The sequence below is a fragment of the Theobroma cacao genome, chromosome 1 (genome assembly GCF_053813885.1).
Source record: "Theobroma cacao isolate CCN51 chromosome 1, ASM5381388v1, whole genome shotgun sequence".
Lineage (NCBI taxonomy): Eukaryota > Viridiplantae > Streptophyta > Magnoliopsida > Malvales > Malvaceae > Theobroma > Theobroma cacao.
The window spans coordinates 35,273,680-35,298,403 of NC_142639.1; the positions used below are offsets into that span (position 1 = coordinate 35,273,680).

The window sequence follows — 24,724 nt, forward strand, 5'->3', positions numbered from 1 at the left end:
TTTAGTTGGCGTTCAAGATGTTTAAGCCCAGTTATATTGGCATAAAGACGATTAAGCCTAATTTAGCTGGCATCCAAGATGTATAAGTCCAGTTACATTGGCACAAAGGAGTTTAAGCCCAATTTAGCTAGCATCCAAGATGTTTAAGCCCAGTTATATTGGCATAAAGACGATTAAGCCCAATTTAGCTAGCATCCAAGATGTTTAAGTTCAGTTACATTGGCACAAAAAGAGTTTAAGCCTAGTTATATTGGCATCGAGATGTTTATGCCCAATTGAACTGGTATCTAAGATGTTTAAGCCCAATTATATTAGTACAAAGATATTTAAGCTCAATTTAGTTGGCATCCAAAACGTTTAAGCCCAATTATCTTGGCATGAGAGAATTTAAGTTACGTAGCCTCATTTTGAGATGAGGACCAACCTTTTATTCTAAAACCTTCAGGTACATTTTTCAAAACCTTCGGGTACATTCTCAAAACCTCTGAGTAATTTGTTTCAAGATTTCTTCAAAGTTACGTAGCCTCATTTTGAGATGAGGAATAACATTTTCTTCTAAAACCTCCGGGTACATCTTTTAAACCTTCGGGTACATTCTCAAAACTTTTGGGTAATTTTTTTCAAGACTTCTTCAAAGTTACGTAGCCTCATTTTGAGATGAGAAACAACCTTTTCTTCTAAAACCTCTAGGTACATCTTTAAAACCTTCGGGTGCATTTCCAAAACTTTCGAGTAATTGTTTTCAAGACTTCTTCAAAGTTACGTAGCCTCATTTTGAGATGAGGAACAACAGTTTCTTCTAAAACCTCTGAGTACATCTTTTAAACCTTCAGGTACATTCTTCAAAACCTCCAAGTACATTCTCAAAACCTTCGGGTAATCAATTCCAAGATTTCTTAGATGAGGAACAATCTTTTCTTCCTAAACATCCGGGTACATCTTCAAAACCTCCGGGTAATTAACTTCAAGATTTCTTTTAAGTTACATAGCATCGTTTTGAGATGAGGAGTTTTTCTAATTATCAATCTAGTCCAAGGAACGTTACGTCTTTGCCCTATTCTTAATTCTCAAGAATGTGCAAAGAGGGACAACTGTAAACACCTTTTTTATATAATAATATAAAAATAATAATAAATAAAAAAAAATTTACAAAAAGGAAAAAAACAGAGAGGCGTAGTCTCCATTGTCAAACCAGCTTCAGAGCATTCAATGCTCACTTGGGTAGTTGGGATTTGGGATAATTTTCGGTGGATTTTTTTGACTTGAAGGCCACCCATATGGAATTCATGTTGAGAAGAGTATAATTGCCTTTTTGATTGTCCAAAAATTTTGACAATTGGGTTCTATAAGAACCTTAAAACTCTTGTTCAAAAGGAGGATTTTTTGGGAAAAGCCAAGAAACAACTTAAAAAACCCAATATTTCAAAAAAACCAGATAAAAAAAACAACCAAAAAATCTCATTCTCTAAACCAAAAAAACCACAAAATTAGATCCAAAGATCTTAAATTCTACCAGCAAGCTACCCTAGCCACAATAAAAAAAAATAAATCAAAATCAATTAAAGAATCAAAAAGCATAAAAAAAAATTCAGTGCTTTAAAAGGGGGTTCGGGTAGTGTGAAAAAAAAAAGAGTTGATTTGTGTGGGTGTGGTCGGTTAGTAGTGAAAAGAGAGAGAAAGGATTCGGCACCGGAGTAAGAAAGAAAAAGAAAGGATTTCAAGCCAAATGGGGGGGGGGTCAAATCGTCGTCGATTAGAGAGGAAAAAGCTAGGATTTACGTCGTCGGTTTGTAAGAGACCCGGTTAGGTAGTCGACGACGAAAACGGAGAAGAGGAAAAGGCCAAAAAGAAAAAGAGAGCAAGAGAGAAGCGATGCCGATGAGAGAGGAAAAAGAGAAAGAAGAGAGACGCTGGCAGGAAAGGAATGATGCTGGGAAAAAGAAAGAGATAAAGGAGAGCTGCGTGCTCAGAAAGAGAGAAAGGAGAAAAAGAAAAAGAAGAAAAAGAAGAAGAAAAGAAAGAAAAATAGAGAGAGGGGAGAGTGCGGCCAGGTAGAGAGAGAAAATGAAGGGAGAAAATGAGGGGAGGAAGAAAAAGGAGAGCTTTTATAGCTAGGTATATAGATAAAACGGTGTCGTTTTGGGTGAGGGTGTCTTGGCAACTAAAGAGCTTGAAACAGCGTCGTTTCGGAGGAAAGAGGTTGAATCCTTGAAGTGAGCAAGCGGGCTTTCTACTGATCCGATTTCTCCCTGAGTGGATCTGGGCACAAACCTTGGGTAAGCTTTGGACCTTTGACATATTGAGCTTATAGCTTGATGTTAGTTTGATTGTTTTCATTTTTAAGAATGATTAACATAATTTTATGCAAATGATAAATAAAAGCAATAATAATAAATAAATAAATAAAATTCTCATTTATGAATAATAAACTAGTTCAAAGAGATAGTTTTGTAAAAAATGAAAAGGTGATGAAAATGGGATAAAAATGAATTTATTTAATATAGGTAAGATAATCATTGATTTAATACTGATGATGGGATGTCCGTTCGAAACACGAGAAGTCACAATTTCGAACGAATTTCCTTAAGCTAGGGATTTCGATTAAAACTCCACCAGTATGATAGGAGGGTTCTAATTCGAAATTTCGATACTTCTAATTTTAAACAAATAAAAAGTTATGTACTCAATTACCAATTAATCAAAATATACGAATAAAAGAAATAGGAAATTAATGATAACAATGAATTTGTTAATCATAATAATATAAAAATGGAAAATACATATGCATGAATAATAATAATAATTATGGATAATAAATATTTGGTCTAAAAATATCATTTTGAAAATTTTCATATAGTAAAATAAATGAGTACTTACATAACAAAATACATAACGAGATAAAAACATAATATTAAATAAATATTTGTTCATGATAAAAATGCACACAAAGAAAAGTAATAAATGTTGTGAAAGATAAGAAACGAATGTTGAGTGTACGAGTGCATCATGTATCATGGTTGCATTGTTAAATGTCATGACATATAGATATATTCTGTATACGGGCATAAACTCTGATGATGAGACTTTTCGAAGAAGCTTGCAAAGGCAAATTTCTCTGGTAAACTCCCTAGGTGAGAAGATACCTCCGGATCCCATCAGTATAATGGGAATGTTCGGAGAAATATCTTTAATAAAAAGGCTTTTACCCGTATTAGGATTTGCATTCATGAAAATATTTTTTTTTACTTGCAAATGACTATCCCGATGAGGGGATCTACCTAGTAAACTTACGAAGACGAGTTTCTAAGGTATTTCCCTAAGTGAGAGAATACTCACGAATCCCACAAGTATGATGTGCGGATTCGGAAAGTACGCTCAATAAAAAAAAATTTCGTTCGACATCATCCCAATTTTGTGCCATGCATTTCACAATTGTATCACGTGTATGCCAAACTTGTAAAATATTTTGACTTGATTAATAGAATAAGGAATAATAATCAAGGAAACGCAAGAATAAGATTAAAGGGGTTAAGATAATATGTGATTAAATGGTACCGTTTGTGGAACGGGCTTCATAGGGGTGCTAATCTTTTCTTGTGCGTAACCGTACTCTCGAACCCAACTCCAAATATAATACGTAGGTCAATTTATTATTCTTTCGACGGACCTAAAACCAATTTAGGATTTCATCGAATAGAACTAATTTAATAGGTGACCAATCACACCTACGACAACAAATTGGTGGCGACTCCAAGATATTTTATTTTTGCCTATGTCTAGTGGACGGGTTCCAGGACCCGCACGTTATGACAGAATAAACAATTCAAATTCCATTAAAGATAAGTAAGAAAAAGATTAAAAATTCAAATTACATGTGAGTTCACTTACAATCCCAAAAAAATAGTTTAGCTCATAATATCTAATAAAAACTTCATCTAAAGAAAATTAGTCATTAATCCAAGTCAAAGAAAATAAGAAAAACACAAAAGTAGAGCAAGAAAACTAATAGTTGAAGCTCTATGATCTTAATTCTCTCTCAAATTATCTTACTTTTTTGCTTTGTTTTTGTCTCTTTTTCTCCAGAGAAATTGCTTGCTGCCTCCTCTCAAAAACCTCTGAAAAAGGCCCCTTAAATAGCCTCAAAAAGCCCTAACTTCTAAAATCCTGCAAGCTTGTTATTTTTGGAAAATGCAGTGAGCGCTGCGACTCTCATTTTCCAAAGCCAGAGCTTTCAAACGCTTTGCTCAATTTTGTTTTTCTAGTGCAGTACTTTTATTTTGATAAAGATTTTGACCACCTTCTAATCAGAATTGGGCAAAGTAGTAAGCATTAAAGTCGTAGCCCTGCCTCTTAGCTTTCTAATGGTCTAAAAATTATGTCATTTGAACTTCTATAGTGAGAGATATGTTTGAAAAACAGAAATATATGCAAACAAAATACCAGTTCATTATGCACCTTTCTTCACTAATTGAAATTATTTTTGATCCTACTCCTACAAAAACATAAAAATAAATATAAATAACATAAAACTAACATTATTAACTTTAAATAAACTTTTAGACATAAATTAAACTAAACTAATAAAATAAATAAAAATACCTAAATCTGATCTTAAATCTAGTCTAACTTAGACTAATTAGGTATTTAATCTCTTGTTAAATATATGTATTTGATGCACTCATCAATGGAACTATTTTATAACGGTTTTATATATAATGAGTGATGTATAAAAGGGAATCAATAACTGATAGAATCATTTTATTCGACATTGACATAGCAATTTATATATGTGGCAGTGGTTGTATATGACCTAATTGATTGAAACTATTAATTCCAGAAACTTCAATAATGTTAAACCATTCCTTTTGTATAGTGATCACTTTTTTTTTAGGTAAAATTGTCCCATATGTATGTGTCTATACATATGAATTGCTCAAAGGATAAAGAATTATGTGAAAATTGCATACCTATATATTATAAATATCTTGCTATGTAAGATCCCTACCTTTTAAACTCTTAAGCATGGTGTAATATATATTTCATCATTATCACACATATGAGAGATTTTTTGGTTTTCATTTAAAGGTGATGTTGGTTTCTGTCATGAATTTAAAGGTGATTTTGGATTTTGTTACAAAATTAAAGGTAGTTGCGTGTGCATTTTTTTTCTATTCTAATTTTATAAAAAGATAAGATATTTTATGTGGTTATCAAAAGAAGCAAATTCTTTCATCTCTCTTTTATGTATCCTTTCCTTCCAATTATGTATAAACATCAATAATTTTTCATTTTACTTTCTTAGGTTTCTTACACACACACACATATATATATATATATATATATATATATATATGTATATACACCTAATAAATTATATATTGGTATGAGCAATATTGGACTCCCGCACTGGGGGATCCGGTGGATGACGATGCATCAACTACATTTTGAGTCATGATGACAGCAATGGAGCAGTACAGTGAAAAAAACCATCATTTGTTCATCGCAAAAGGACAAGAATAATGTGGCAATTTTCCCTCTCCTTTCTCTAAAAGTTTTTATCAGTATAATTTATTTTAAAAAAAAGGTCAAAACAAATGTACGGGCGGATTTATATTCCGTGGCACGGACATATGAAGTATTTTATTGGTTAATGACTCTGAAAATCCATGGAACCCTCCATTGTGCTTGATTTTAGGTCTTGAGGGTATATATACGGTTTGCTTAGTGCTTTTTTTACGTCATGAGCCGTGATGATTTGGTAAACGGGGCTGAAAGTCAGAATTTGGTTCTAGTGTTTGTACCATTATGTATCAAATGTCAGTATCATTGCTGCAAAAGAAGCCGAGCTGCAAATGGCATGCTCAGTCGGAGCCTGGAGGGCTAAGTTACTTTTGATTGGAACAATCGACGGTACGAGTAGTGGAAATCCCTGAGACTACTTTTGAGGTTGATGCATAACAAAAATCTAGAGGATAAATCATTTGCGTGCTGAAAGCGATGCAGGCAGCCGGAAGAGATCAGTTCATAAACTTATAAACGCCAATGATCAAAATACAGATGAATTAGGTGCATTTTGATTAATGAATTAATTAAGATTAACTTTCCGTTCCGTGTGAGGTCCGTGTTTGTCCTAGTTGTGCGTGTTTTCAGTTAATCATATGTTTATTATTGTTTTAAGCTATTATTAATCAAATGGCTGGTTATATTGGAATTGACCCATTACAAGTGTCAATTAGTTCATTACTAATCTCCACTTAAGGAGTTAGGTTCTTGTCTCCCTAGAAAAATGAATGATGAAAAAGAGAAATCTGGCCATACCCCTGTGATGAGGCTCCACCAGGATCGAGCTAACTCCGCGTAAGCTCACTCTACTTTATCTATTGCCTTGATAAACAAGTATAGGCCAGCAGCAACCGGCGATGCTTTGAGGCCTAAACAGTATAGTAATTTGTAAATATATACATATGAAACAGTATTGTTATATTAATACAAAAAACACAGGAGCTCAAGCTCTTCCAAGAATTCAGATATATGCAGGATTTCATTCTTAGCAAATGACTCTCTTTTGTCAGGTACAAAGAAATAATACCTTATCTAAAGCATTTTAATTAGGGGGAGTAGGTAAAGGTGTTAACACGTTTAAGGGATATTCAAATTTGGAAACCCTTTTATTGCTTAATTAGTTTAAAGAAAAAGAAATTAAGAGAAATCACCTGGACAGCTCTTTTTTTGTCGATATTGGTTTGGGTCACATTATCGATCCTAATTACATAATGAACACGGAAAGCACTGAAGATTTTAAAAGCTTTAAAACCCCATAAAGTGTTTTCCTCCCAAATCAAGACAACCTGACCATGTTAACCTAATCACAACTACTATTACCCAGAAATTTGTTTTTAACAAACTCATCCTTAATTTCTCTTCTCCACCCATTAAGCAAACGTTGTCTCCACTTTCCAGAACGCGTGGAGCTTGCCCACTTATTTAGTGCTAGGAAATTGCCAAGATGGTACACCTCTCCGTACATATTAAATAACAAGCCCTGCATATTTTATTCATCAGAAAAGTTTGAAAAAAAAAATAGTGATCTTTAAAGCAATAAGAGAATGTACACAATGAGAATGTTTTCTTCCTGTCATCAAAGATTAAACTTAAGTAAACTTCGCTACGGAATCTTTAATTGGTCTCGGTAGTACAAAAAGTAACACTATCAGTAATACATACGAGCTCACAAACAACATAAGATTGTTATTTATTTAGTGATTTCTAACCCTTTTTTTATTTCATGAATCAAATATTAATATAATTCTTGTGCTGAATACTTGCATTTGCATTAATGTAATGTAGGCACCAGAATTTGTTTTTTAAAATATTAAATAAACTTGTGAATTTTTTACTTTATTTAAATAAATTCTTATTTTTGTAATTATACTCAAATTAGTTCTTATCTTATAAAATATATTGATATAATTTCTTAAATTAACGAAAAGATCTAACGTTCATCATGTGACCTTAATGATTATTAGATTCACCATCGGTTAGTATCTTTTGCACAACATATGTGGATACAAATTATAGAATAAGGATTTATTTTGATCAATAAAATGATATAAATTTTTTGAAAAATTTAAAATGATTTAGAGACTTATTTAGCACTTTAACTTTAATTTTGCATTATAACACTTGCACTATAGCCAAAAAAAAAAAACAAATTCTGCTTTTATTTTATTTCCATTTTCCTATTTAATTTTCTGGTTCTTATCTATTTGATAAAATATCGATCTATACTCTCATCTCAAGCTGAATGATGACCATAATCAGTCACAGTATCTAGATTAGATCAATCTCTAATAAAACATGTAGAGTAGCAGTTATAGATGATACATCTAAATCAAACAAATTATAATACAAATTCAAACATTAGGTCATCAGCAATCAAGTAATGAAGCACCTTCTGTTTCGCTGCAATGAGACAATTCAAAAAAAAAAAAAAAGAAGAAATTAATTTAATCAAGAAATAGCAAACACGATCACGTAAGAGACAATATAAAGTGGCCAAATGCAACATTCTCCACTATGGCTTGCTGGTACCATTTTTTATTGAATCATCACTAATCGAATACCAGTTTCTTCAATCTCTTTATCCTAATGATATATACTTGTTTGAATATATGCTTTCCATTTGGCTCACTTTAAAATAAGGTTCTAACTGTGTGTTTGGTTGGGGGAATGATTTCCTAAAGAACATCTATTCCTTTGTTTGGTTGTTAAATACTCCTAGAAATAGTCATTTTTCGAAAATATCTATTATTTGAAATTAGCTAAAATTAAGGAATAGTTAATATCAACCCATGGTATTAATTAGCTATTCCATAAATAAAGAATAATTTAAAATATATATATATATAAACTAAAATATTTCATATAAATTTGAAAAATTATGACTCTATTTATATAAAAACATTCTTCTTTTTTTCTTTACTTATCCTCTCATTTCGTTCCAGCTTCTGCCTCTCTCCTTCTCTCTCTAATCTTCCACCCACCATCGAAAGGGGTAGCGGCGGCAGTTTTATAGTCGGATCTAGAGCTCTTCGTCCAAATCTGAACAGAAAAATGCCAAATCTAACTTCTTTGGTCAAATGTCTGTGGCTGAATTTTACTATAGAGTGTCGAATTCGACCACGAGGAGTGCCAATCTGGTGCCCTAGTGGGTAGATTCAGCCACAAGGAGCACCAGATCAACGTTTTGTTACGTCAACCACATCTCCAATGGCTAGCATAATGAGAAGAAAGAAAAATAAAAAATTTAAAATTTTAATAATATATTATAAAAAATAATATTTTTAAATTTAAAAATTAATTAAAATTATTAATATTATAATTATAATAATATTTAAATTATAAATAAGATATTATTATTTTAAAAGGTGAGTGATTAAATTGTAAATAAAATATTAATATTTAAATTATCAATCATTAATATTTTAAATAAATTATAAATTATTAATATGTGATTAAATTATAATTATGAATAATTTTATTTTTTAAAGATAAATATATATTTAAATTATAATAAGGGTAATTTTGTTTTTAATGAAAATAAATTCTATTATAATGAAAGATGTTTTTATTGTTTTGCCATTTATTCTTTTTTATTTCAAAGTTATTTTTACGAACAAAACATAACAATAAGTTATAATAATTATTTCTATCTTATTCTATTTGTTGTACCAAGCTACATAATAATTATTTTATTTTATTTTAACAGAATAGCTATTTTTAATTTATTCCGCGGACCAAACTTACTATAAGTTATACAACTAATTATAGTTAACTTAAAACTTAACCAACTAAAATATGCTTTGTGTTAAATTTACAATTGTGTAGCAGCAAAATATGCTTTGGGAATTCCATACAAAGCAGAAAACCATGCAGGAAACGAGCGGGGCATGATGGAAGTGTCCTCAAAAAAGGAGGTCATGGCATCAGATATTTTGAAACTCCAGCATGACAGGACAGTGCAACTTCTTCTTGTAACCATTAGGATGACATATAAAAATGTAAGGCATGTTGCTGAAATCTAGCACATTTGTGGGGGATGTGGACTCATCTAAAGGAGATATTGATAAATGGCACTCATTATAGTGGAATTATCTGAAACCCTGTTCAAATGGTTCTGATCTCAACTTAGAGCTCTACACCCTGGTCCTACCAGCTACATTTGTACTTCCTACGATTTTAGCCAGCCCCCGTCTATGAGCTACCTTGTATTTTGTACATATTTTAGCCCTTTCATAACTCACGAACAATAGATATAAATGAATGTCTTGAGGATGTTTAATTAATCAATTGGAGTCCATATACTAGTATTAATTTGAAATTTTTTTACTTACTTTGTTAAGATAAAAAAAATAATACATAAAAAACTAAATATACAATATCCCAACACTCGATATTGCTATAAGCTTGAGTTGCGAAACAATTTTAATTTCTATTCTCTAGCTCTGAACAAAGAATTAAACCTCGTGAAACAAACCGTATATGTTGTGATTTGTTATATTTCCACTCTTTCTCATATGTTAATTAATTATAATCAAGCTTGTAAAATCTTCATAAAAGACTCTTATTCTTTCCAATTAAAGATGATTGGGGACCCTATTTTATGTTGAGCCATAACCTTTGCAATTAAGAAGTGTATTTAGTACCTACCATGTATACTTAGAAACCTCATCTCAATTAAATTTTCAACATAAAAAGTTCCAACACTACTAATTAAACAGAGACAACAATCCCTTTGCGGTGTTGCGAATAAAAGGACCTTCCTCTACATCAAATGGTATCATATGTTCGTGCTTCAAGTATACTTATAGCCATGAACATTATATACTTAATTAACAGACGACTTAATTATCAAGCAATAAGTAAAATTCCAATCTGAATAATATGAAATTAGAACATGAAACAATATGTGTAGTTTAAATGGTGGCCATGGCATTTGATCAGGTGTTGCGAAAAGACTATGAACGACATGGAAAGGTACGTCGTGCCGTGCGGTGTGTTCCACTAGAGTCATAAGTCACTTAATTCATAAAGTCGATGTATAGATAAAAGGCTAAAATTAACATGCAAACATGTAAATATTTTTCATGCTATATGGCTACCAACTGCTATTAGTTTGTGCCCACTTTTGGAGCTGATCAGCATTACTTCTTCTTTCCCCACTTTATGCCTGTCCCTGTTGCCATGCTTATTTATAGTCCGTTCCTCCATCTCCACCCAAACTACTCAAATTGAAAGTGAAACTCACAAAGGAAAAAGGAAATAAAGAATCCTACAGAGTAACACAAGTAGTATTATTTGCCAATGGGGTCGATTGTTATAGTCATTCCAGATGGAGAAGGGCTTCCTCCCAAAGAAAACATCAAGAAATTCGATACTTTTTCTTGTCCAGGCATTATTTCCTTTCTAAGAGAAAACAAAAGCAGGCATGACTTGAGAAAAGTGATGCACAGTATCAAGGTTGGTATCGCCCTCGTTTTAGTTTCCCTTCTCTATCTACTCGATCCTCTCTATAAGGAAGTTGGAGAAAATGCCATGTGGGCTATAATGACTGTTGTGGTCGTCTTTGAGTTCTTTGCAGGTTTGTATGCTTTGCTTGTACATACATAGTTGATGATTGACTTTATTTTAATTCCGAATATTTCAAGCTTTTACTCAGTTTTGCTCACTTAGGTGTTTCATATTAACACCTGTCAGGCGCTACACTCAGCAAGGGCTTAAATCGTGGAATTGGGACTGTACTAGGAGGTGGTTTGGGGTGTTTAGCTGCAGCTTTCGCCCAAGCAGTCAGTGGGATTGGCAAAGCCATAGTTGTTGGCATTGCTGTCTTCGTTTTTGGTAGGACAGACCCCCTAGCTAAGGCTTCTTCTTTTCATCCCAAGATTAAAGTTTTAGAGTTGGGGACATCGGGCAGAAAAAATAAAATAAAATTCTCCAATCTCAATATTAATTTTAGATTCAAATCTGAATAATAATAAGATACAAACAAAGTTATTTTCCATTATTAAAAAAGAAAGCCAAAAAAATAGAGTCCTTCTATTAATTCTATTTAATTGTACTAGTACCAATCGTTAAGTAGTGCCATCAAGTGTTATTAGCTGTTCTTTAAAGTCAATATCAAAATCTTATTTTAAAAGCATTCGAATCTTGACAAGGAGCACGGGTGTCTTTCAGGGGCGGCCGCAACTTACACGCGACAGGTGCCAAACATCAAAAAGAAGTACGACTACGGAGCACTAATATTCATTCTCACTTTCAATTTGGTTGTAGTATCGGGTTTACGTGCTGAACAAGTCCTGGAATTGGCCCGTGAGCGTCTCTCAACCATTCTCATGGGCTTCGCCATCTGCATTTTCATAAGTTTGCTCGTCTTCCCCATTTGGGCCAGTGATGAACTCCACGACTCTTTAATCTCAAGATTTGAAGACCTTGCTCGCTCTCTGGAAGGTATGATATTTTTTAACTGTACAATGCATAGTACTTATTTATACCTGATAATACTTATCTTTGAGTCTACATCCCACTATGGGGCCCAAGGTTTGGAGTCGAGGCCTGAGGGGGGCGGACGTGGAGGTGGAAGTGGACCATGACACCTTAAATGTTTCATGGTAATTAAGCCTAAGGATAGACTTCCCGTTGGTTGGGTGTGAACCCAATACGTGACTACCTAGACTAGAAGCGGGTTGATAAGTACGAAAATGGTTGTTTCACCAAAAAAGAAAGCAAAACAAAAATGGTTCAAACAGTGTATATATAGAGCTTTATGACTTAATAGTTACTTCATTGAAATTTCTATTTTCACTCATTCTAAGTTCTAACCATGTACTTGTATGTTCTTATGTTGTAGGATTCTCCAAGGAATACTTCGAAAATGTCACCGAGAAGGAAAACAAGTCCAGTGCTAATTTCAGTAGCTGTAAATCAGTCCTGCACTCTAAGACCAAGGATGAATCATTGGTATATTATTTTTTTCTATTGTCAATATCTTGACATGATAAAGTCACCATTTGATACATCCTCTAAAGAAATTGAAGACGCGTAAAATATATAATCAAGGCTATCAAAAATATTTCCTACTCCGACGTATAGTCCAATTCTCGTTTGATAAACAATGGATATTGTGCAGGTAAATTTTGCAAGATGGGAACCATGGCATTGGAAATTTGGGTTTTCCTACCCCTGGGGAAAGTACATAAAAATAGGAGGGGATCTTAGAGATTTGGCTACAACCATCCTTTCACTTAAAGGTTGCCTTAGATCCCCTACCCAGGTACAAAATGTTCTTAAATCATTTTCTATCATTCACGGTATTGAATGAATGTGTTTCCACCATCTTTCTTAATTAGGAAAAATTTTCACATATTTATTTGCTTCATTTCTTTGTAATCAGTCATCGGAAGGTCTTCGACAGTCAGTTAAAGAACCATGTGAAGCAATTATATCATCACTTGCATGGACACTAAGAGAACTTGGAGAAAGCATAAAAAATATGAGAAACTGTCGATCTGAGGATGTGGTTGTGCCAAAATTGAAGTCAGTAAGGCTAGAGCTAAGTATCGCTGTGACTCCTGCCACACTTGGAACTAATTTGGAGAATGCTGATGGGCTTGGATTAGCAAGCTTCGTATATTCATTGATGGAGATGGTGGAAAAAATGGAAGAGTTGGCAAAAGATGTGGACGAACTTGGAGAACTTGGAGGTTTCCATAAATAGTTGATTACGTATTTCAAGCTATAATTGTGCATATTGCAGTACTACTGTACATAAATCATAGGCCAATATTTTTGGCTGGCTATACAGGATTTTTGAAATGAATTCCCAGAAAAAAAAACAAAGAGAGATGGTTTCCTGGGAAATATTATTTTTTACTTATTTAGTAAAACTAGATGATAAGAACAAAAGTGGGGTGGGGAAAAAAGTTTTGAGTATTAAACAAGTGAGAGAGGAATATACAAAGCCTGGAGTTGTTACTTAGTTAAGGAGCTTACTAGCTTTATTTTTGTAGTTACTAAGAATTAAGAAATCCATTACAATGAATTGGTAGTCATACCCATATAAAACGGTTTAAAGTCTATGAAAATCAGAAGTGTGTGACATATGGCTGTATCGCTTTTAATCTACTGAATCCGAATAAATGTGAACCGCATCTCATGACAATTTCTTTTTCTTTAACAAATTTCATCGGCTGTTTTTCAGGAAGAAGTTCTTTTTTGGCAAGCCTTGCGTGCCCGTTTTGCCCATTATATTGTTAAACTCTATTTGGGCCTACGGGCCCCTGGGGCTGGCTAGTTGGTAAACCAATGCCGGACGGCCCTGACGTAATCTTTCTCTAAGTAAATTATCTTGTATTTCTAGAGAAAAAAACACCAAGATCAAACCAGATGGAAGCTTCTGAAAGAAAAGGCCAAAAAAGGGCAGCTTCTGGAATTTTGAATGAGTCATTGACAAAGCAATAACTCAAACTGAGCCTTGTGTTAGCAGGTCGGCTGCACCTGAGCTTATTTCACAACATTTTTTGGACTTCCAAGTTGCATACAAGCAATACTACTATCCTCTATTTAAGAGAGGAGAAGAGGGTGATTAATTATTCTTTCACATAAACTGATAAACATCCATTTCAGGTAAAAGATTATAAGAAACTGGATAGGATCCCAAATCTTATATGACTTATTTAAAAAATTAAAGGCAATGCAGCTGGTGCTGGCTGAACCATTTAAGTACAGAAGATGCTTAGGATACCTCGTATGAGGTAAAATGACAGCTATGGGCATCTTCTTTCTAGACAATAGCACTGAGCCTCAGGCTCAGAGCTTCCTAATCTGATCCGTAAATCAAGCGATAGGTAAACGTAATGGATACCAACAAGGAAACATATGGTCAAACAGAGAATTTCAAAATATTACCAAGTGCGCAAGGACAAAAGTCAAACATCACCATATATTGATGTTGACGGAGAAACCAATGAGAAACAAGAAAGCCCCATCCAAAGTCATAGGGAGTCTCGTGTCTGATCAGAAACTTTGAATCAATCAAGAAAAGAAAGAAAAAGAATTTAAGATATGGGTTTTCTTCCAAACCTGGCAGCAGCCGTGATCGGATTGCTTTTGCTATGCAGTAATGTCAGAAGCGTCCCAAATACAAGCGTGACAACTGTTCTTTGCAACTCGGGTGTCTATTCCAAGGGTGACCCTTTTGCCACTAGTTTGGCCTTTGTTCTTGAAGAATTAGAGACTGTAACGCCAACGCGCAAGGGGTACGATTACTTCAATATCTCCCCATATCCTAATGCTTTTGCCTATGGTCATGCGGCTTGTAACCAGAACCTGACGAGCTCGGACTGTGCTACTTGTTTGTCTGCTGCTAAAACAGCCATGTTCGGAACGTGTCAAAGTCGAATAGGGGCTCGCTCGGTGCTCCATGATTGTACACTTAGGTATGAGCAATATCCATTTACTGACTAAACAGCTTTCTGACTGGAATTGACTTTTATCTGATAATATGTTTGTTTTGTAGCACCAAGTGTTTGCAACAGTGAAACCTTATCTATTTTGATGTGATTATTCCTGTTTCGATTGTGGACTTGTAATTCACTCTTTTTTCTTTGTAATCTATTTCTGGGTTCTTGGAGACACAACAGCAATTGTGCTTTTTCTGTAATCTGCATGAAGGTTTGAGTGCGCTAGTATTTTTTTTTCCTGCGGTTATTGATGTGAAATGGAAAACATGAATTATTGGCACACTAATTGGAACACGAATAAAAAATTTGAGTCATTGCAAACACATGTATAACACCATCTAGTTGGATGCCAACACAGAAAGGATAATGGTTTACATACTTTAAAGAAGCTTAGCAAACGTATCAATTCTGCATTGCACTCTAAAAGTATTATAGTCTAGAAAAACAGTATTTCCCTATACATGAAAATTGGAAATTGTAAGAGAACATATCAAGGGCTCTCCTTTTTTTTTTTTTTTGTCTTTTTTTGCCATTTCATCCTTGCTGGAGGAAATTCCTTACAGACTATCATAATAGAGTGACATCCGTATCAATAAACTACCTAGATCTCTCGATACAAACTGCGATGAACCATTCAATACTTGGGTACGAGTTCCTCTGTCCAAGAATGAGGAGAACCAGGTTTGTGTTGAACAAGCCAAGAAGAATTTCAACAAACATTCCAATAAAGCAGAAAGTGGGGAGGAAGAATTTGCATAAACGACAGTCAATCTATGGCAAAATGTGATTGGTCAGTTGCACAAGATTCTCAGGCTTAACATTTACCAGGAATATGGACCATTTCTTATGCACTTAACTCCTCTATATATTGTTAATAATAATCAGGAAACTTTCATATACAGTCACATTGGAGCCTGAGAATGTACTGACGGACTGTAGGAGCGAGCAAACTCCTGCTTGAGAAAAACTGCATAAAGTAGCTCATTTCATGAATCAGGGACCCCAGGCAAGCACCAGTGGCTACAATCTTCACCAGAAGGTTCTGATTCATTTCCCGGCCCAAAATGGTACAAAGATGTATGGCCATCTTGTCTTCGATAAGTCATGGGAGTCACATTCATCATCTCCATCACTTGCAACCTATCTGGATGCTTTGACAATACATCACATACTATCTCAATGCTATTATCAGTTTTATCAGGAAATGGACCAAAGTCAGGTAGCTTTATATGGTGACAACTTCCACCATTGCTCCAGGCACCACCTCTGTTTCATCAAACCAATACATCAGTGGTCAATCATATCATTCAATGATATGATAAGTTTGACCCACAAGGAATCATGATGCTAATACCCATAGATATATAAAATGAGAAAAAGCATTCAAAACTATTGAGTATATATGGATCGGAAACTTGAAAATAGCATTCAGCTTATTGCAGCATAGTAGTTAGCAAGGGCCCTATATTACGCTATCATCAACATTATTGAATGTTTCAGCTTACTATGGCGAGAATGCACCTTGACATTTTAACTTCAATCTGAAGTCCTATTCTTGCGTTTGTTTATTGTTTTAATGATATTTCCTTTCAACTTTTGGGATCTACCAATTATTGCAGCAAGCAACACCAGTTCTAAAACAGAACCTATGCCTGCAGGAGCATGCCATGAAAAAGTCAGTTCTATTCAATCTATTTCATATCTCTTTTGAAGTTTTAAGAGAGCAAATGCGGTATTGTGTTCAAAAGAAGTAAAAATGATATATTCTCTATGAGGGAAAGAGATGACGAGTGACAATGATACTTGATATTCATATCCATCTTGCCGATACCAGAATATGCATAATAAAGCAGAATAAGACCTCCAATGTTTGAAAGCCAAGCTAAAGCTAGAGTAAGAAAGAACTATCAATGATAGAATGACAAAGAATAACTGAATAAGTAAACAAATAGTTTTAAAGCAAAGAGGTAAAAAAAAAAAAAAAAACCTGTAATGTGAAGGAGCATAGGTTCGGAAAAAAACTTGGGTCTTGTTTGTATTTACTTGACTGTGAACAAAGTCAACTAACGTTTCAATAGATTTCTGGAATGCTGTTGCAAGGTCCATCTTTAAGTTCACGTTTGTTCCCTCTTGGAAATAACAACCACTGACAAATAAATCGAAATATCAGGGTCATCAACTATAGCAAGAGCTAATGGTAACTTCAATAAACTAGAACTAGAATTTACTACGGGCTTCTTTCTATAATCATTCATTCTACATGCATGATCCACTAGATCTCATATATAGTTGATCAGTCACACAAACATAAATAGGTATAAACTAGATCAATTTTTTTGTTTTTTTGACAAGCAAGTAGTATATTTCATTGCATAGAAAGCCTAACAAAAACTACCCCAACATGGTAGTAGGACAGCACAACTCTAGAAAGACAGGACCCTTCTAGAGAGGCTTATCAACAATCAATCAACAGCATTTGAATGGTTGCATATATATGTGATCAACACTATCATCCGTCATAATGTCACACAATAACCCAGCATCATCACATAGCAACCAGATAGATCATAGATCATAATTAATATAATCAGATAGATCATAGATGATAATTACCGGTCAGTGGTCTTCTCTCGACTCCACCAGTGACCACTGTTAAAAACTAGCACATCTGCGTCAACCCAGTGCTGGTGAGTGCGGGTCATATGATCCAGTCTCAGAGTCATCTTAACACCTTTTGAAGCTCCTCGTGGACCACTTCCCTGGGCCACTGGAAATGGAGCTCTGTAGTATTCCAGTGTGCAGTTATAACCCGCAAACCTGAAAACCAAGAACCCTCTATGCTTTGTGATTGGGCTTCCATTCACCTCATATATTGAATTCTTACTGGGAACAGCAGCACTAAGCATGCAGAGCATAGACTCCCATTGGTTCCTCCCAATTGAGTCACCAATAAATGCAAGGCGCCGATTCCTTAGCTTTTCCAGCATCTTCGTTGCATTAAATCTGTATTCAAGAAAGAGAAAACCAAACCTTAAGATAACAGTAATACTTTTTCTGCTATCGATCTGGAAATTTCAGGAACATAGTTGACAGTAATGAAACCATATCGTATTAAAAGGAGGCTTGCTAACATAGGCCCTAAGATCATGTAACACAAACGGACAATTCATTGTTGAAAACCGACACTTTTTAACTGCAATGAGATAAGTATTTTCTTTTTCCTTCTTCAACTAAAGTTAGAGATAAACTCTTTATTTTATTTTCTCTTTTAATTTCCATTTATTATAAAAGAAAACCAATAAGATAAAAAGAAAAGAAGAAAGACGCACAAAAAGGGTGCAGGCCTGGGCAAATTGCAACCTTTAGGCTGCCAACGCCACTTGATGTAGAAACTATCAGGCCTACCATTTTCTAAACACCGGAAACCACTATCTATAAAAGGGCAATTTGGACTCTGATACAGTGGATAGTTATCGTCCCAAACCCATTTCCCATCATAAATATCACAAGTATCTCCATCTTCATCCAAAAATCCAAGCAGTTCATTGGCATTCAGTGCTGTTGCTTCTGCGTGCAATGCTGATGATGCAGAACCACTAAGTCCAAACCAAGGGAATCCATGGAAGATGACAGCCTGGAAATTTAAGTAAAAGAAGCAACCTGTGAAGAGGCAAGCAGCCAAAGTGAAGCCAAGGAAAGCCAGAAAGGGCTCAAGAAGGTTAAATTGCTTGAGTTTCTTCGAAAAATCCAAATGGGTTATTGTGTTCAAGTCTTGTGTAGCTGCGTTCTTTGTCATCCTTAAGAACCTCAACAAAAGAAAAAACATTTACATTCATTCACGGTCTGTACTTTTAAGGGAAGATTTTAGTGAGAAACGAAATGGGGAGTTTAGCATCTTAAACAGTCGGAACTCAAGGAAAAAGACATGTGTTTTTGCCAATGCTGTTTAGCCATGAAAGAATACTAAACTAAGCGGTTCTAACCGCAGTAAAACTTTCATTTCCAGCAAAATTACAGCAGCCAGTGGACAAACACTTCTTTTCAGGAATGTAAAATCGAAAGAAAAGGGCCAATGTGTGCGGCAGCGTTTGGACCTCATGCTGTCAGTCATGCGGTCGTCGCTAAAAAACGTTGGAAAAAAGTGAAGACCCCCGACATAACAGTGCTACGACATTTAAGTCTAGGAGAATTTCGAGATCTGCAATAATATCAAGATATACTTGCAATATATGGAGGAAAATAAAATCTAGGAGAAGATGGAGGGGCCTTGAACTTGATTCAATGCACTAGGCAATTGCCAATGCGGTGAATTTTTTTTATCAAATAAAAATATTTTTTTTAAATTAAGACCCCTTTCTTTAGGAATAAACTTTGTTTATTGTCTCTTATAATTAATGGTTTATTCCGATAATTTATTAACCAAAGCTAACTGCCAATTGGTATTATATATTTATCGAAACCTTAAGCTTAGGTCAAAATTTGTTTAAATCACTGCATTAATTAAGCATACTATAATCACAAATTACTTACCCAAAAAGGTAAAAAAAAAAAATCCATGTTTCGTATGTCCTGAGGATCTGTTTAGGCTGTTGACTTTGAATGTCAATCTCAATCCTAAATCCATATGAATTTTATTTCCAAAGGTTGAAAGTCTTATATGAAATTTATTATCCTCCCATTACTGCAAATTTTAGGGGTATCCAACCATTGAAATTGACTATTTTTTCATTCCGAGCATGGCCGAAACTAGAAGTCTAAGAGTGAGGGGAAAAGAATTTGCTATAAATTCATTGATCAAGTGGACAAGATTCTCGAATCTCAAGCCTATATTTGTCAGAAATATGAATCTTTTTTCCTATACATTCATGTATTGTTGCCAGTAGCAATAGGCAATAAGTATGTACCGTCACAAAATCACAATGGAGCTTGCGAATTTGGAGTTGAACTTGATGAGCGTATGGATTCCCGCTGGAGAAAAAGAGCATAAATAAGCTCATTCCATGAATCAGGCACGCCAGGCAAACACCAGTGGCTACAATCTTGACGATTGAGAGGACCTGGCCCATTTCCTGGCCCAAAATGATACAAAGATGTATGTCCATCTTGTCTTCGATATGTCATGGGATTAATATTCATCAGCTTCACTAGAAATCCTTGTGGGTGCTTTGACAATACACTAGAGACAATATCAACAAGCTTTTCGGTTTTATTAGGCAATGGACCAAAGTCAGGCAGCTTTAATTGATGACAGTGTCCTCCAGTTTTCCAAGTGCCACCTCTGTTCATCCATCCGAAATAATGTTGATTAATCAATTATATGTATATACTTGTATTAGTTGTATGGTATAATAATTTTGAAGCACAAAGGAGTAATGACAATAATACGTTGGTGTGGAAAAAAATCATTCCATACATATGGAGTATGGACCATATAAAAAGTTTCAAACACAGCATTCAAGTTGCTACAATAACTTGTATCAGCGCGAGAGCCATATTACAACCACATAGCATTTTGAAATACTTCAGCTTTAAATGGATGGCATACACTATAACATATCAGAATTTAGGAAAGGTCCAGCAGTTGAAACAAAAGTGGACTGACGCTAATGCAAGTTCTTAAATACTGGTGTTGGTTTATCATGTTATTGCTATCCCATTTCAACTTTTTGCAGATGCATTTCCAGTTCTAAAACAGAACTGCATGCCTGCAGCCACGGCTGTAAAAGGGCAGTTTTCTTTTTCTTTTTGCCTTTACCCTCTAGCTGGTGGTTGAGAAGTGACAACACTGAAGAAGCATCTAAAATTCAATGTTCGTCTCATGTCAAACAATTGAAATTTTACGAGAAACTCAGCCAAGAGCACATCATAACAGCTATTGCTATTTGGGTCTCAAACCATGAAATACAAACTTTTACTGCTTCTAAAAAAAAAAAAAAAAACTTACTTTTACTTCCTTTTAGTCTTTTAGTCCTAACTCTTTATAAGTGATCAATGGAGCATCATGTTCAAAAGGGTTAACAATCATAAGTTTCCAGAATAAAGGGATGAAGGCTGATAAGGGTAAAAAAGAATTCCCATATTCATATATATCTTAATGCTGACAACAGATAGTATCGCCAATGTGAGAGAACTAAGCAGAAATATTGAGTAAGAAAGAACAATCAAACAAACAATGAAGAATTGAAAATATAAAGAGAAAAGCAATGGGGTAAACCTGAAATGTACAGGAGCATAGGTGCGAAAAAGAACTTGTGTCTTGTTTGTATCTACTTGACTGCTAACAAAATCAACTAATGTTTCAATTGATTTTTGGAATGCAGTTCTAAGGTCCATCTCCATCTTCACCTCTGTTCCTTCTTGGAAATAACAACCACTGCCACATAAACATAAATCCAAAGATTAGACATCATTTGATTATGACAAGAATCACCTGTGACTTCATTAAACTACCCTCAAAACAAATGGCCCTCTGTTTCTGTTCATGTTACTTATCTCTACTATTATTAATAAGGATGGATGATTTATGCTCTATTTCCATGATTTTTGGAGAGGTTGGATATTTTAAACTTCTTGCTCTCAATAGCTCAAGCCGAAACATCTACCAGAGGAACTTTTACCTCACAGAGAAAGAAGTAAATAAGCAGAAAGCTGCAAAACAGAGTTGTCAAAGGGGATTTGGGGGCTGTCGGGGTGGGGAGGATTTATCTTCATTTTCTTTGAAAAAGCTCCATCAAACATATTTTTAGTACTTTTATGTACTTGGTGCACTGCTCTAATTCTAGATTCAATATGATCAACTTGATTCTCATGAATTCCTATAACTGATTCCAATAATTGATAAATCGAAGACATGGCATCTAAAAAAGTAGATTCCTATAAGTCACAATACACACAGAGATAGGGGTGCATGTAAACACACACACAAACTAGGTCATATAAAGTGGTATCAGATTGATGAGATTTACTGTTTTATCGTCTTCTCATAACTCCACCAATGGCCACTGTTAAAAACTAGCACATCTGCATCTTTCCACTGCTGATGACTCCAGGTCATATGATCCAGTCTTAGAGTCATGTTGACACCTTTTGGAGATCCCCTTGGAGAACTGCCCTGCACCACTAGATATGGAGATCTGTAGTATTCAACTGTGCAGTTATAATCTTCAAACCTGAAACTCAAGAACCCTTTGTGCTTTGTGATTGGGTTCCCGTTCACCTCATAAATTGAATCCTTGTTGGGAATAGCAGTAGCAAGCATGCACAGCATAGATTCCCATTGGTTTCTTCCAATGGAGTCACCTACAAATGCAAGGCGCTGGTTTCGCAGCTTTTCCAGCATCATTGTTGCATTAAATCTGTCTTCAAGGAGATAATGTCAGATATAATATCCCCCTTCAATCAATCAGCATTTCTCAAGAACAGATGTAACAGTAATGAAACAATTCACTAAAATGAGGAATGCTTGTGCTGGCCATGAAACCAGGTTACAACTGAGTTATAATCATGATTTTAGTGGATACAAGAGGGATTTTTATCATTAATCAAAATTTTAAAATATTTTGAACAGTGTCTAAATAGAATCAACTAACGAAGTGGCCATATCAGAATATATGAACTCATAAAGAAAGGAAGACATAAAATTATGATGCAGTTTGTCGGGGTATACGAATTAGATGCTTGGGAGAAGGTAGGAGGAAAGACTGTCAGCCATGGAAAAAACAGTTAAAAATTATGAATGAATAATGCCAAAAGTTAGGAATGGAACGTATCAACAGATAGCAAACAGTCAACAAACAACAATACAATTTGAAAATGATTCAAACAGATAATAACAAAGACACCAATCAAGAATAAAAACATGAACATTAAGGATAGATAAACCAAAAACAATGGTCGAACCATCTTTCATACACAGGCCAAGATCAAAATTCCAACCTTTTCCTATCCAAAACAGAGAAACATCAGCAATGCCCCTCTGCTAGCTGGAAATCTTTAGTAGAAAAAAGTTGCTGATGACAGGCGCTATTTAATTAAGACGAGCCAATATTTCTTTAAGAAAAATTAAACTTAAAGCTTTATCTTTTCTTCTATTAAGATTTGATTCTGTCCCCTTAGCAGTTAGCAGCAAGCAAAACAGATAGTACTAATTACTAAAATAAGAGTCAGATAAAAAGGAGAAATATAAGAAAAAAGGAAAAAGCACCTTGGCAAATCGCAACCATTAGGCTGCCAACGCCACTTGGTGTAGTAACTATCTGGCCTGCCATTCTCTAAACACCGGAAACCACTATCTACAAAAGGGCAATCCTGGCTTTGATAAAGTGGATAGTCATCATCCCAAACCCATTTTCCATCATAAATATCACACATATCTCCACCTTCATCTAAAAATCCCAGCCGTCCATTCACATTCAGTGTTGTTGCTGGTGCCATAGCTATTGCTGCTTCGACTTCTGAATCTTCTGATGGTGGTGATGGAGTACCACGAAGTCCAAACAAAGGGAAACCAGGGTGGAGGACAGCCCGGTAATCCAAGTAAAAGAAGCCCCCAATGAAGAGACAAGTGACTAAAATGAAGCCAAGAACACCCAGAAAAGGTTCAAGTGGTTTGAAGTGCTTGGATTTCTTGGAGAAATCCAAGTGGGTTGTTTTGTTCAAGTCTTGTGAAGTTGCGTTCTTTGTCATCCTTACCTCACGAATTAAAAGGAAGAAAAGATTCAAATTGATTCACGGGCTGTGTTGCCCAGATTGTACAGAAAAAGGGTGGCTTTAAAGGACGATTACAGAGAGAAGAAAAAAAAGTGGGGTCTTGCCAAGGAAAATACGGCATTAATGGCTAGCTATGAGTTCTTTTTTCTTCAATATTGTCTTAATTAAGGAAGAAAAGGAAATCATTCAAACAATAAAAACGTTTATGATTTTGTAGTTAGCGTTAGACTGACAAAGAAAAATTTAAAAGCAGTACAATTAAATACAAATCATTCAAGCATTCAATACGGCTCTTAACTTTTAATTTGCCTTAATTGAGACTTTGAAGAAAGACAAAAAAATACTCCTATCATCAGAACTCCAAAGAAATGTTTTTGTCGTGCTGCTGTCTTAGCCAAGAAAGAAGACAAAAAAAGAGCAAACTGATAGCTAGGAATCGAATTTCATTCAATAACAAATTACACGAGCCAAAGTAAACAAGGGTGAGAGAGAGGAGGTGAGTGGGGATTGGAGAGCGAAAGGTGGCCATGTCTAAGAGCAATAGTTGGGACCTCGTGCTGTCATTCGTGCGTTCGTGGACTCGCGTCACGTGGTGGATGCAGAACGTGGAAAAAAGATAAATAAGACCCCCGACATAAACATTGCCCTGCCATCAATGGCAGGAGAGCTTCAAAAAGTGCAATTATTCCAAAGCACACAACTTTTATTCGACGGGAAAAAAAAATCATAGTCCGTTTGTTTATAGCTACAAGGAAAGTGATTTTGTATATTTAAAAAAAGTTATAAATGTTTTTTTTAAATTAAATTGTATATGAACAAAGTATATATATACAAAATTAATTTTATGTATAATCTAACTCTAATTATATATTCCGATGGAGGGGAGTCTAATGAAGATGGATTCATGGAGGGTTCTGAAGCAAGGAACGCTGAAGTAGAAGAAGAGGATCCTGCTGATTTCAAAGTAAAACCGATAGATGGCATCCCTTCTATCTCGA

The 24,724-nt window shown here is 34.8% G+C and overlaps 4 protein-coding genes across 4 annotated transcripts; 2 read left to right on the forward strand and 2 right to left on the reverse strand.

Annotated features, from left to right (window-relative positions):
- The first annotated feature begins 10,830 nt into the window (after positions 1–10,830).
- LOC18613373 (aluminum-activated malate transporter 14-like) lies at positions 10,831–13,635 on the forward strand. Its single transcript, XM_007050579.3, has 6 exons — positions 10,831–11,140; positions 11,257–11,397; positions 11,734–12,006; positions 12,407–12,516; positions 12,686–12,829; positions 12,950–13,635. The coding sequence occupies exons 1-6, from the start codon at positions 10,864–10,866 to the stop codon at positions 13,271–13,273; spliced, it is 1,269 nt and encodes a 422-aa protein (XP_007050641.1). The 5' UTR covers positions 10,831–10,863; the 3' UTR covers positions 13,274–13,635.
- An 881-nt stretch (positions 13,636–14,516) lies between these two features.
- LOC18613374 (antifungal protein ginkbilobin-like protein) lies at positions 14,517–15,245 on the forward strand. Its single transcript, XM_088803652.1, has one exon. It carries the CDS (start codon positions 14,620–14,622, stop codon positions 15,019–15,021), a length of 402 nt encoding a protein of 133 aa, XP_088659778.1. The 5' UTR covers positions 14,517–14,619; the 3' UTR covers positions 15,022–15,245.
- Positions 15,246–15,724: 479 nt separating this feature from the next.
- LOC108663809 (protein trichome birefringence-like 11) lies at positions 15,725–18,837 on the reverse strand. Its single transcript, XM_088803648.1, has 4 exons — positions 18,347–18,837; positions 17,631–18,020; positions 17,005–17,163; positions 15,725–16,283 (listed from the first exon to the last, which is right to left on the reverse strand). Exons 1-4 carry the CDS (start codon positions 18,811–18,813, stop codon positions 16,004–16,006), a joined length of 1,296 nt encoding a protein of 431 aa, XP_088659774.1. The 5' UTR covers positions 18,814–18,837; the 3' UTR covers positions 15,725–16,003.
- A 941-nt stretch (positions 18,838–19,778) lies between these two features.
- Positions 19,779–23,916, reverse strand: LOC18613375 (protein trichome birefringence-like 11). Its single transcript, XM_018121354.2, has 4 exons — positions 23,221–23,916; positions 21,983–22,372; positions 21,232–21,390; positions 19,779–20,295 (listed from the first exon to the last, which is right to left on the reverse strand). Exons 1-4 carry the CDS (start codon positions 23,700–23,702, stop codon positions 19,932–19,934), a joined length of 1,395 nt encoding a protein of 464 aa, XP_017976843.2. The 5' UTR covers positions 23,703–23,916; the 3' UTR covers positions 19,779–19,931.
- Between the last annotated feature and the right edge of the window lie 808 nt (positions 23,917–24,724).

Coding starts and splice junctions, on each gene's coding strand:
- LOC18613373 (XM_007050579.3), top strand. CDS start 10,864: ATGGGGTCGATTGTTATAGTCATTCCAGATGGAGAAGGGCTTCCTCCC. Junction 11,398..11,733: donor CATTGCTGTCTTCGTTTTTG/GTAGGACAGACC, acceptor GGTGTCTTTCAG/GGGCGGCCGCAACTTACACG. Junction 12,007..12,406: donor CCTTGCTCGCTCTCTGGAAG/GTATGATATTTT, acceptor CTTATGTTGTAG/GATTCTCCAAGGAATACTTC.
- LOC18613374 (XM_088803652.1), top strand. CDS start 14,620: ATGGGTTTTCTTCCAAACCTGGCAGCAGCCGTGATCGGATTGCTTTTG.
- LOC108663809 (XM_088803648.1), bottom strand. CDS start 18,813: ATGACAAAGAACGCAGCTACACAAGACTTGAACACAATAACCCATTTG. Junction 18,021..18,346: donor CCCAGGCCTGCACCCTTTTT/GTGCGTCTTTCT, acceptor TCTTGAATACAG/ATTTAATGCAACGAAGATGC. Junction 16,284..17,004: donor TATGCTCCTTCACATTACAG/GTTTTTTTTTTT, acceptor TTGATGAAACAG/AGGTGGTGCCTGGAGCAATG.
- LOC18613375 (XM_018121354.2), bottom strand. CDS start 23,702: ATGACAAAGAACGCAACTTCACAAGACTTGAACAAAACAACCCACTTG. Junction 21,391..21,982: donor TATGAGAAGACGATAAAACA/GTAAATCTCATC, acceptor TTTATGTGGCAG/TGGTTGTTATTTCCAAGAAG. Junction 20,296..21,231: donor TATGCTCCTGTACATTTCAG/GTTTACCCCATT, acceptor ATGGATGAACAG/AGGTGGCACTTGGAAAACTG.